Source organism: Rhipicephalus microplus, chromosome 3 (assembly GCF_043290135.1).
Source record: "Rhipicephalus microplus isolate Deutch F79 chromosome 3, USDA_Rmic, whole genome shotgun sequence".
In the NCBI taxonomy this organism is placed as follows: Eukaryota; Metazoa; Arthropoda; class Arachnida; order Ixodida; family Ixodidae; genus Rhipicephalus; species Rhipicephalus microplus.
In genome coordinates this window covers 67092643-67106161 of record NC_134702.1, presented here as the reverse complement: position 1 = coordinate 67106161, position 13519 = coordinate 67092643, and the positions used below count along the sequence as shown (strand labels likewise).

The 13519-nt window shown below is 43.4% G+C and overlaps 1 protein-coding gene across 3 annotated transcripts in view; it reads left to right on the top strand.

Annotated features, from left to right (window-relative positions):
- The window catches only part of LOC142761675 (uncharacterized), a 175949-nt gene extending 162533 nt beyond the window's left edge, over positions 1 to 13416 (top strand). For all 3 annotated transcript variants that reach the window (XM_075889724.1, XM_075889725.1, XM_075889726.1), the window contains one exon: positions 8003 to 13416. In XM_075889724.1, the coding sequence (XP_075745839.1) occupies positions 8003 to 8053 (51 nt within the window). In that variant the 3' untranslated portion in view covers positions 8054 to 13416. The remainder of the gene's footprint in view (positions 1 to 8002) is intronic.
- The last annotated feature ends 103 nt before the right edge of the window (positions 13417 to 13519 follow it).

The following is a 13519-nucleotide window of genomic DNA, read 5'->3' as shown; positions in this document are numbered from 1 at the left end:
GGATATAGCTCGTGAAGAACTGCAGAAGTTACGGACTCCGGTTGCTGAAACTCCCATTGCGTCGGTCTTTGAAGTCGTACGTGACGAAATCCACCAAGCGTTGTCTACGGCTGGACCTGATGCTCAGCAGCGCCCCATGAGCTTCGCTGGCGCTCTTTGACGTCCACCACCCGCTATGCCGACGCCGTACGGCTAGGTGCCAATAGCCTCTTGGTCACCGCTGCAAGAGCAGACACTGCGACAACCACCCATGCTACAGCCATACAACCCGCCATCCACAGTCACGCCATGGGAATCGACGCCAGGGGAGATGCTAAGACGTCCACCGACCCAAAAAAACAGATGCATGGTGCACAGTGGACTGGTGTCCACTATGCTTTCACTGCGGAGGTTCAGGCCATATTGCCCCTCTTTGCTGGCATCGAGGTGATTCACTCCATCCTCTTCGACCTTGCGTTGACGGTTGACGTGCCAACGACGAATGCACTTCACACCGCGACGACACCTCTTTCAATAAAGTCCGTTCTCACTTTGAAGACGACTGTATTACTGCAGAAGAGGCAATGCCTACTCACCCGCCTGATCTGGAACGTCGGTCCCTCTCTCCGTTTCTCTCGCGTTCACCTTTGTCGCACCGCCGCACCTACGCGGATCTTGATACAAGATGGTCACAGTAGCTCACGCCAGGGAAACTGAGGGCGGCAACTTCCGGGGGCAAGGTTGCAGGCCATAAAGATGACGACTAAAAGCCCTCACTGCATGATGTACAGCCGATAAGCCGTAAAAGTGGTGAAATTGTGACGGCCGACCTTATTGTTCTTCTTGACGGCCAGAAAGAGACAGATTTAGTCGACACCGGTGCCGACTTCTCTCTTATCAGTCAGGACCTCGCTGAGAGCCTCAGAAAAGTGAAGACGCCGTGGACGGGCCCTCAAATAAGAATAGCAGGGGGCCAGATATTTATGCCCTCTGGAATATGTACAGCAAGAATTAGCATCAGAGGTTTTCCTTTCAGTGCATCGTTCGTCGTTATCACCGCATGCTGCAGAGACGTAATTATTGGCATGGATTTTTTACGAGAATATGGCGCCGTCATCAACATCCCAGAGAGTTTCATTACGTTTTGCAACAGTTCAGACTTACTCGATTTTCCGGAGGCGTGACCAAACCAACTGCATCTTACTGATGACGACGCGGTTGTCCCGCCTAGGCCATGCACGCTTATTTCTGTGGCCGCCGCTGCCCAGTTTGACGCCGAAGGAGTTACAGACCAAATAATCTCGCTTCTATTTACCCACAGTATTTCCGTCGCACGAGGTATCGTCAGAGTTTCTGTTGGACGCACGGACTTGCTGCTGATCAATTTTAGTGCTGAGCGCCGGCACCTTTCAAAAGACACGGGTGTCGCTTACTTCGACGATGTCGTAGATGCCGAAGGCTGCTTGGCGGTATTCGACGAGGCGCTAAATCTTGATTCAGCGCCTGTTCTGGACGTTAGCATTACTTTGCCGAAAGACGAGCGACGCAGACTCCTTGAGCTACTGGCCGAATTCCAAGACTGCTTTTCGACAACATCAAGAAGTAACCGCACCTCTACTCATGCATCTAATAATTACCAAGGAAAAAGTGAGACCTATTCACCAGAATCCTTATCGCAGTGGCTCCAAAAGAACGCGAAGCAATACAACAGCAGGTTGTTATGCCACAGGCATGGTCCTTGTTCGGGAGCGCTTTTTCCAACGAGAACCAGCGCTGTTCTGGCGGACTCTCCCTTCTCCCAGCGCCAAGTTCCACGCAGGCGGCGGCAAACCACCGTGCAGTTCTGGGGAAAGTTCCGCCTCTTCCGCCAAGCACCAGGAACTGGTCTTAGAGAAAGGACCAACAACATACTTAAGACCGCGCCGGCCTCTCGTTTGAAGGTTTTGCCGCAGCCGACTTTGTCTAGCTAGCCGGCTTTGTACTAACTATAACCTGCTATAGTAAACGTTCCTACCTATTACCGTTTTCACAACGATTGCCTCCCTATTCCACCTCTGGGTGAAGGCTTCAGCGATGTCCGTTCTACTGCTCGCCTCTCTCGGCTACCGTTGCCATCGCAACACAGCGAATTCGTAACAGTGGTTGCAGCGGTGGGATGCCATCAAACCCGAATTTTCAACAAGGTAGACAGAATGCCTAAAAAGGATGCCATTCAGCCTTCACAGAGCCACTAGGCGGGGCCTGTGGTCCTCGTCAAAAAAAGAGCGGCAGCCTGTGTTTCTGTGTGGATTACCGGAAGCTAAATCAGGTGACCAAAAACAGGTATGTCCATTGCCCTCTATAGACGACTTTCTCAGCAGCTGAGCTGCAACCCCAGGTGGTAAAAAATGTCCGGAGCCCTCCACTTAGGCGCCTCTCATAATGATATCGTGGTTTTGGGACGTTAAACACCGCAAGTCAAGTCAGTCAGCAGCGGAGCCGCAAGATCGTCCTCTTCGTCCTCGAGTAAAGCTAGAGGACCACTACCTGGTGTCCACTAAATCCCCTATCATCGTTTTCGTACACATTTAGACACGCATCAATATAATTGCTATCGCAATAGAATATCGCTATCCTGACCAGAGTCTTTGTCAATTGCATGTAGATTACGGTAATTCTTTGTTGTCACAAAACATTTGTGCCCGAAAGAAAAGCCTACCTACACTGTAAATGTGCTCAATAGCCGCGTGGGACGTGCCGCATTTTGTACTTAATTACCCTTGCATGTGAGTGTATACTTTCGCGTGCGCGTGTGATCGCTAGTGTCTAAAAATTCTTACCGGAAATATTGATAGCTGTGTATGTTGTTGCAGCCCTTGCAAGCATTATAAGTAAAAGCTAGTTATCTTAACAGGCATCAGCAGACGGCTCATGCCTTTGTACGTGCTTTGTTCTCTTCACAAAGTGTGCGTTTAAGTTACAGGCCGTTAATATTGCCATGGAAAGCACAAATACAGCGCGAAGCATCTTCAACATTTGTTTTCCTTTTTTATGTAATGAAATCAGAGTAATGAGGTTGGCTGAGCTGTGTAACAATGAACAAGCTCTAAAATATAATAATATAAATTTATGCTTGCCGATTTCCAAATTGGCGAGTACAGTAAACGATGTCGACTCCATAACAGGGCAATGTGAAAGTAATAATCTGAAGTATATATATGACAATAAACTTGGAAATAACTCGTCAAAAGTGGTTACCCGTGTTCAAATGGAAAGTAACCTAAAAAGAAAGAGAAAAAAGGCCTACACATTCATTGTGCAACAAATTTTCAGTGTCGTAGCGTGTTTGTACAACGAAAGCTTCAATGTGTTTAGGAAAAGTGTTCAACGCTTCAGTACTTTGTACTTTACCACGGGGGAGCAGAAAGTTGTCCCTGCGTTTTTTCTATAGTGCAAGACACCGTAGTAACATGAGCATACCATTATGCAATGATAGAGCTGGACATGAAACACCTTCCCCATATGAGGCACAGCCACACTCATAAAGTTATTGCACTATGATTCAAAACCTGCTAACTCGCCTGTAAATTGAGATACAATGAAATGAATAAATATGCTGATACCTTTGATGCACAGTGAATATTGTAGAGGTGGAAGTTAGTTTTTCCCTTCCAATAATTGTTTTTTTTTTTTGGCATCAGGATCCATGCTTTCATATTGTTTTTAATTTGTTTTCAGTTAAGAAATGGACTTGATGTCTGTACGACGCAGTCAAATAATTAAAAAAGATTTCAACAGAATGATACGTAGAATTGGAAATAAGCCTCCATTTTCTCGTGGGTCCAAGTATTGTAAATGCTTTCACACTACTCGGGATGATTTTTATTTTAGTTTCATCTGTATGTTTGGTACTGCACCTGTTCTGAAACTATGCTGCACATGCACTGATTGTATGGTGCACAGGCTTAAGGACTGTTTCGCTTTTTTTTTTACATACCATCTCATTCAGGCTGCGCAGGTAGGTTCTGATTCACTTATGTTCTTTCTCACATTGTCGCTTTAATGCTTTATTTTCTTTCTTTTTTTTGTCTGTTTCAAATAGTCTAGCTTTAACATCTGTAAAATATTCATGTTTGTGAAGGTGCAGGTATATTTAACATCACTGCTGCACTTTACCTGCAGCAGTCTGTATTTTTTTTCTTTTTTGACACCAATTTTTTCTACTGCTGTTAAGCCTTGGAGCATGTGCGTATCCAAGATGTGTTGGACTTAACTGCGGTCTGCGTAATACACATAAAAGAAAAGTACGTGGTGGTAGAAAGCAGCGACGTTTTGGAATGAATAGCAGCCTGCAAAAGTAACAGCCTCACAATGTGAACTGAGGATTACTTGGTTGTGGTAGCGAAAAAAAGGTCCCTAAACACCATCATGCTTCATGAAAAAACGCGCAGTGAAAAGCAGATGCTGCTGTGAACAGCTCACAAAAATCTTGCAGTCGTGCGGTAAAAGACAATGTTTGAAGTTTTATTACTACTTGAAAACACAACATTCATAAAAAGGAAGGATGCCGGCATAAAATGTACTTTGAGGCAGCTTGACTTCTCCCATCTTCCCATGCAATAACTGCAGCAACATTACCATGACTTCCGATGAGTACACTTGTTGCAATATCCAAATAGAAATACACAGAGCAAAACAAAGTGAAAATGAGGATTTTGTAACTAATAAGAAATCAGTGCGAAACACTTTTCAAGTAGCGCAAAAGTAAGGTTAACATTCACAACAGCAAGCAATGTGTTTTAAGTAAAGTGACATATGTTTTCATCGCATAGCTACTATTTGTTTATTTTTGTGCGAAAACAGCAAGAAAGTGTTTGGAGGCCGTATTTTATGCTTAGTCGAAGAACTACCCAATCTTCTGTGTATCAGTCTGGGAGAGTTTATTGGCTGGTTAGCAAGTTCGCAGAGTTCTTAATGTGATTAGTGCCCTTAACTGTATAACGTATAAAAGGGCGCATAAGCTGACACTTCTCTGGAGGGTAGTGGCAATCTACCTGTAATGGTTTGAGAGTGATTGCCAATTGTGCTCCACCCCATTCTTATTCTTCTAGTTACTTAAGTCTGGTGATTTGGCTCCGCGGTTATTACCTGTCCTAATTAGGTCTATAGCAGCTGCACCTTGCCGGTACTTAGCTACGGAGCAGAAACCTGGAGACTTACAAAGAGGGTTCATTTTAAATTGAGGACGACACAGCGAGCAATGGAAAGGAAAATAGTAGGTGTAATCTTAAGAGATAAGAAGAGAGCAGAGTGGATTAGGGAACAAACCGAAGTTGAGGATATCAAAGTTGAAATCAAGAAAAGGGAAGGGACATGGGTGGGGCATGTAGCACGTAGACAGGATAACCGCTGATCATTAAGGGTTACTAACTGGATTCCTAGAGAAGGCAAGCGGGTTAGGGGGAGACAGAAGGTTAGGTGGGCAGATGAGATTAGGAAGTTTGTGGGTATAAATTGGCAGTAGCAAGCACAGGACCGAGTTGACTGGCATAACATGGGAGAGCCCTTTATCCTGCAGTGGAAGTAGTCAGGCTGATGATGATGATGATGATGATGATGATGATGATGATGATGATACTCATATAGGTGGTTTACTCGGATAATTTAGAATTTCTTTTTGGATGTGATGGAAGCAGCGGTGCAAGTGAAGTTGATGCTTTCTCAAGTGCTCTCTCTCTTCCCAAGGGCCTGTCCTCACTCTCTTCGGAAGAGCGTCATACAACAGATTTTTTTTTAAATTCATCAGGTTGCTAATATTGGCTGATATGTCACATAAATCAGCCGCGGCATTTGGGCTAGATGCGCTTCTTTCCGCTACGCTCTATAGTGTGCTAAAATGACACAGTAAGGACGCTAGCGCGCACCGAGATAACGCCGGGAAAGAACCTTCGCGTTTCATGTGCCATGCCGGAAGTCTTGACGTAGCTTATGGCGTGAAAGTAACACTACAGAAGGACAAGCGTTATTTTAGTGCCGTAAGCTACGTCGAGAGTGAACCAACTCGCCCGACAAGTCACTCTGCTGGAGGTTGTGCCGAACGTTACGCACCTCCGCAAGGATTGTTCTTGCGCTAGCTGGTGCTTGCTAATAATCATGCTGATGCGCAGATACGAAACTGAGACCAGAATGACACAAAACAGGGTGGCTGCCGTGTGTGTGTTTTGTGTCTGTTTTGGTTTTTTTGCACTGAAGCACTACTAGTGTTATGTCGCTTCTTTCCTCCGCGTCATTCCTTCCTGTGTAGCTTCCAGGATGCTCATTGGCACGAAAGAAGCGAGAAAGCGCATAAAGCGTGCGACAAATGTTTATAACTCGCTCGCACTGACGGTCTCAACTAGTTTTTCCGGGGATGGATTCGTGAGCCAATAAACTTTGATTCTGAGGTCAACCAATCATCATTTGGAAAGGAGGTATAGAACCCCAATAAAACGAGGGCTACAGCGTTAGTTCTTTTTCAAGTTTCGTATCACCAAAAATATTTAGATAACTGGGCAACTGATGGAATGGCTTGTACCATCGCGCAACAGAAAACTAGGAGACAAGAAATGACAAGCGGTCGGTGTATGTCGTTTCTTCTTTTGCTCAAGTTTCTTACCATGCGTGATGCCACTCAAGCAGACCAAACTTTGACTCGTGTGCTGCCGAGTGCAATATTTTGTGGACATTGTTTTTCCCTGTGAACATTGCTTAAGGGATTGTAACTGCTTACACGAATCCTAACGGCTAATGCAAACTATGGCAAAGTGACTGCTTCTAAGAGTGCTTCGTTACTACCGTAACAAGGCATTTTACTTAATATTGTGAGAACCTTGCGTGTGCTAAACAAGAGGCTATAATGAATCTTAGCATGCCTTGAAGGTGTTGGCAGTCTCTTCCAGTGGCGTGATATTGTTATACGAATATATTCCTGAATTCCAGGTGCACATGTGAGTGTTTTAGAGACAGCTAGATTCCTAGCGAGTTAGTAATGGACAAATGTTTGCTGTATATTTTGTGATATCCATGTCACTTCATATGACTGTTGAATGGGCTCGTTTAGGCAGTACGCCGGAAAAACGATTGTTTCGTTAAACGTGGCATAGAGTAAAGTTTTAATCGCAGTTTTTAATTTCACATGTTAGTTTTAGCATTTAACAATGAAATTAAAGCAGAATATGTGCTGAGACATGCTTATTAACCCATTTTTGTGAATTGGGTCTGTTGAGGAAGCGCACTAAATATAGAAACCTCGAAATCTTTGACTACTTTAGGAAACTTGTAAGCTTTGAAGTTGTTTTTAAGTGGTATGTTGGTCGTAATTTAAGTCAATGATCAAGATTTATTGTACGGCCAGTTACGTAAATAGTTTAGTTCGCTTGAAGCTGCGTGCTGACAGTAACCTGTTGAATCGTCAATGTAAATGTCATTGGCCTGCTTTGACTCTGTGCTGAGCAAAGAACACGCTTGGCTAGCACAAGTGTTCTCGCTCGCGAATTTAATCGATATTGTGACTGCCATATATTGAGCAGAGCAGCGTGATTGAAGCACTCAGTGTGCGAGTACGGGGCCCATTCACTCCACTACCCACCATGGTAGCGCAGCAGAAAAGTCACGCTGCTAAGCTCGGCATTGTTTGGATTTCCCAACACGGCGCCAATCTTTCAATGTGGGTGAAATAGAACAGGCGTGTATGTACATGCCTGTTAATGTACCTCCCGTCAGGGAAGATTAATGCGGCTTGCCTCATATTTATATCGTGGTTTGAGCATTTTAAAATTCCTAAAGTTAATCGCATGAGAGTTAACTACAGTATGCCGTATATCTTTCGTGTCTTTCGATCGTCCGACTGTGATTCTCGCTAATTCATGTGCTTGCACAGCCCATATTCTTGAGCCACATTGCGTTAGACCATACGTTCTTAAAAAAAAAAAGTGAAATACTGGAGGTGCTAAAACAGTAAGAAGACTATGATATGTCTTTTATATAACCGATTTTTCTTTTTCAGAGGAACCACTGGGTTAGCCATTCCAACGTCTGCATGGAAAGCAAGCGTTGATGGCTCGTGTCAATGTGTCTCACCGTGGCCTAACGCTGAAGAAACGCGGCATGGCGAGGATATTGTGGGCTCTGCTTCGATAAGCAAGCAGTACTGATCTCGTGGTGGGCCCGCAAAGCTCACCGGGCTGAATCTTTTGTACGACTCAATCGAGACCTCGGCCTGGAAGAAAGCTGTGCGATGCTTGACAGAACACGCGGAGAATCTCCTTCAAAAGTGAATAATGCGGGACCCAGGAGTATTGGCGATCTGCGTGTTCCGTGCCATATGTTTGCATGCAGTGTTGCGTGTACCGCAATCGTGTTTGTGTTTCTATTTTTTTTTCGCACTATATTGCGTTTTGTGACTCCTCCGACAACTGCTGCGTCGGGAATGGTCGAGAAGATGGCGCCAATTCCATGTTTACTGCCGTGCTCTAGTCAAAAGTTTTATTTTCCTTGGCTACTACGTTTGAATTATGGCGGTGAAAAAACATTTGTTCGCCATTTCACCATCTTCATCGTAGAGCTCTCGACGATGCAATGACATTGTGAACAGTTTCCAACGAGGAAGAATGGCACGAGCAGTGTTAACACCATTTTACTTTGTATTGTTTTTGATCTTGAGTTTTTTGCGAGCTTGGCTGGAATGATATCTGGTCAGCTGTGACTTCTATTTTAGGCCATGACCAAAGACATTGAACATTATATTGTTTTTGCCAGTGCCCGTCAAGTGACTCACCTGGCTAGTGCAGCGAGATTCAAAGTTATGTTATGTTTTTTTTTACCAGTTTCACTTGCGCCATTTTTATCTTCTCCTTGGGGGAGCTTAGTGCTGAACGATATTTATGAGGGCGTGCCCGTTTCGTACCGTATAACTCATCTCCACTCCACTCCCATAACCGTTTATGTTCTTTCTTGTTCGCTTTGTACGCAAGAAAACTTGAATCGCATGCGTACTCAGTGAGGGTTAAAACGTTTTTGTTAACTAGAAGTTGTATATTCTCTTGTCATTCCATCATTGTTCATTCTCGATACATTTCTAGATTTATTTTTTTACTCAACGAATTGCCATTGACAGCGTTGATTGAAAGAAGTTTGAAGCGGTACTTTTCTAGGCTACACCATGCACTGTTTCGGTAGGTGAAATAGGTGCATATCAAGGTGTGGTCTTATTTGAGCTCGCCTCGTGGTCTTCATTCCAACGCCGAGTTTTATTCTTTATAAAGCGTAATAGAGTCATACAAGTATAAATGATTGCTATGTGGGGTTTAACGTCCCAAACACAAGTGTAAATGAAAACAGTAATTTATCACTCAACAAATTTTTTGCTAATGGTTTGCAAAACATGCCATACTGAATAGAAAGAAGAGTGTATCGATGACCATAGTCTAGAATGATTGCCCACTGCCATGCAGTTACACATACTGACAAAGTTTTCTACGAGAAAATGTGGAAGGGCAGTGCCTTATGCTCAAATGATCGATTCAGTTAGTACTGTTAAACTAGTTCAGCAGTATTCTTTTATTCAACATAACCGATCCAGTCATTTTCTATAGAAAACCCAGGAAAACCAAAGAAACGTTGTATGAGTCGCAGTACTTCTATTAAACCTCCAGTACCGCCGACCCATTTCTCGCAATAATAGTTTCGTGCCATAGGAGCTACTGCATGTTGTGGTGCCATATTTTTCTTCTTTCAACCGAGCTCCACAAACAAAGCTCGGTCTGTTGGGCCACAGAGAGCGTTGTTCTGTGTCGGAAACCTTAAGAAAAAAAAAAACATGTTACATGCTGGTGTGACATGATGAGATTAGCTAGAATGTAATCAGCCTGATTAGTTGTATACATAAAGATATACTTTCTTACGATAGTAAACTGGTTTCTCCGAAGCTTGGAAGGTAGTGAAGATTCATGATATGAAAGGAAATTTCGCATACAATTTCATAGCAACAAAATGACTAACAAACATGCACCGGTTTCTGCGAAATACAGCCTTGCAGTTTAAAAAGTTCCAAGGAATGTTCTAGCTTTGCAATCAACAGCTCAAAAAGCCACTTGTTAGAGTTTATACTTCTGGAGAGCTGATGTAAAAATAACTTCTCGGGGTTGTACGTGCAGTAACGCTTTCCTGTGGGCTAGTCAGTGTATGCCTAGAACATAGTGCGTGACTGCGCCAAAACAACATAGACAAAGAAGAGGTGTACACAAGGTTGTATATTACATGGTCTGTGGTAGGACTTTTGCGTGGACACTGCACCTCGTGTGTCTTATTTCAGAGTCACGTCTATTTACGCGAATGTCCAGCAGACTCGTCACTGTGGAACGTAGACGCCACCAGTACTGCCTATTTTCGATATCAAGTAAGCTGAGTGTAAAAATGTATTCGTCATTACCCAAAAAAGACGCATATTCAGATGTGAGCATGCGCCCTATACGTGAACTGTTTCCGTGTCTAAAGTATGACAGCAGCAGCTTCACGGCGTCAGGTTTGCAGCACGGCTACCACAATGCGGCAAGCCCGCCACTGTAACCCAGTGGAAAGTGTAGTGCCGTTTATTCTTACACACTAAATTCGTTCCGCCTTCCGTGGGGAGAAGCTGACTGGTGTATTTTTCGTCGCCCTTATGTTAGAGACGGTGCATAGGCTTGTAAATGTTAGACTAGGCCTGCGACGGCAATCTGTCAAGGTTGAAACAACATTAAATAGAAATATGGAGTGAAACTAAATGGACTTGTTGGTTCTCTTTCACGTCTTGCATCAAGTATAATTTTGTTGTAATAAATATAAGCGTAATAGTTGCCATGAATAGTGGAACCACAGAAAGTGCAGGGTGTCTAGCGCAACTTTTTTCGCACTCGTTAACGAATCTTTTGTGTAGCATGCAGCTGAAACAAATTCAGTACTCATGATCCACAGAATTACCTTGAGTAGCCTCGTTTATTATGTCGCAGAAAACATGTGAGATTTCTAGCCCTACCCCTGGTCAAGCTGGCTCTCAACGTCTCGGCCAGGCCACTTCGATGTCACAAGTAAACCTTCTGTTCGGTCAACGTAAGTCAGAAGCCGATTCAATCTCCTGACTTCATTAGACCAGGCAATTCTTGTTAAGGTACGATGTGAAAATGTAGCCTAACTCGTTTCCTACCCGGCAGTTACTCCTTATTAAGAGGTGATAGCTTGCTAGTTATCACCGCTCAATATTCTTGTTGAGTGGTGATTTGTGATAACGTCCGAGATGAAACCAAAGAAACAGATGACAGCAATGACGCATCGTTTTAGCAAAGTATTAAGTTCGCATGTATGGCGTATTCTCTGAATCGTTTGAGCGACAATCACCTCTTCAAATCGTAAGAGGTTCTTGTGCGTTTTTTTCTTCCCCCGCGCAAGCTCATTTACATTCAATGCGCATTGTGATATGTGTTGTTCGCGTATGCCAAAAGTAGGAGTTGAATCGACTCGATATAGCACCGCCGCTATTACCTCTATAATTGTCATCTCTTTAATTAATCGGGTTAACTAGGTAGCGCTATAGTAACACCTAATCAGGTTTACGGGGATATCATGCTGCTTGCAGAATACTTTTTGGTTGTCCACGATGTAGAGGTCGTTTAACATCGCATTGAACTATGAAGTCGTCGTGCCTTTACAAGAGTAATGAGGCGTCTTGTTCATTTATTATCTCAGAGTTTGGTCGCATTATCATTACGGTGCATCGTACTTCATATTGGCTTATGCAAAAAGGTCGTTGTGAACTAACCAGTGGAAAAGGGGCGGTATCGGTATCGTTTGTGAACCAACCGTTTGTTAATGGATTCGAAAAGTTGCCTTCGATGTAGTTGACGCTCGCTAGAAAAACAATGGCCTGGACTCGTACGGCATTCATAAACGATCTCATTCAATTTCGTATGGTAATTGTTTGAAAGCCTATGTTCTTTATAGTGGAAAGTACAAATGTGGCGTTGTTTGGGTGAAGCAGTAGACGCACGATTTTCACTGAAGCATTACCTGTTATCATAATCTATACGTTGCTTCAAGTACACACTTCTGTGGCCTGTACACCTACCACAAAACAGGAGAAACACTGCTCCCGGAACCAGAAAAACAGATTGCATGATCTGTCGGCAACAACACTAAATATGATGCTGAACTTTCTGGCTACAGTTGAATTCTTTTTTTCAATTTTCTTGTTATATTTTATATTGTTCGGAAGTGCCCCTGCAGGGTGTGCCATACAGATACGCCTAAATATTTACAGAACATTGTCTTAACGATGCATGTGTGGTACAGTTCAATATGAATATCCTAATGAGTGCAAAAGACTTCGTTGCTGCTCAACTGTACATTCTGTGTTATGGCTTCAACGTTCCCTCCATCTGTCACACCAGGATGCGAATACTACACAACCCAAAAATGCCCTCGTTGTGTTATTCGACAGTACTACTCAAGCAACCATGACGGCTGCTCATTCTTTTATCAAAATTTGTTCGATCATAATTTTAGATAAGATATACTCTTTTTTTTCGAAAGCTTTCGCGGGCCAACACGCGTAGGCTATTCAGAAACACGATTCTGTCCTTTTCTTAACTTCTTTTCTGGATCATCCCTTCGCCTATTCGTTCTAAAGTTACGCAGCCCCGAATTTGCGGAGCGTCTACTTTTCGCTTCTGAGGCAGTCGTAGCGGCTTTATACACGGATGTTGCCTTGACTTCTGAAAACGAGGTGTCGCGTAGCCTGCTTTCAAACTCAAGATAACGCAATACATCTGAGATGTCTGGGCAGGCAACATTGCTCAAACAGTTTGCCCTCCACGCTGCCTATGGACCAAACAAAGAGGCTGGCTGGTAGAAAGGCTTTGGCACGGCTTGGCAATAATTGTGTCCTGGTTTTTCCAGACACTCATTATAATGTAAGAGGTGACACACTCTTAAGCCGGCCATACACAAAGCTGTGATCTCTTGTACTGTATTGGAAAGGGTAAGAGGGAGTCGGGTCGCTTGGCATTAAGCTATTTTTTTTTATCTTGCCTTGAGTGGGCTTCACACGGTAGCCTGAACACTTTCTCTTTTTTCGCAGGAGTTATAGGGTGAAGCGAGTGCTATACATCACGAAGTTATTTAAGCATGCCATCATGATTATTTTATTTATTACCACCGGAGCTGTCGAAATGTTTGGCATTGATGTTTTATGATGAAACATGTGTGCCTGTTTTGTTTATTTGTTTTTTTAACTTAAATATGTACAGTGGTTGTGTGATTTGTAGCGCTAATTGGTGCTCATTTTCACAAATTTTCGCAATACTATTGTGTGGTTGACTGTGTAAAGATATGTTTCAGTGCGCATTTGATGTTCATTAAAGTGTCTGATATTTCCTTCGTTTCAAACTTTCCGTGTTGATTCTTTATAATTAAATGACTCATCTCTCCAAGTCACAACGCTTCTACTTCACTCGTGATTAGCCTGCCTATTTCATTGGAGATCTGTAGC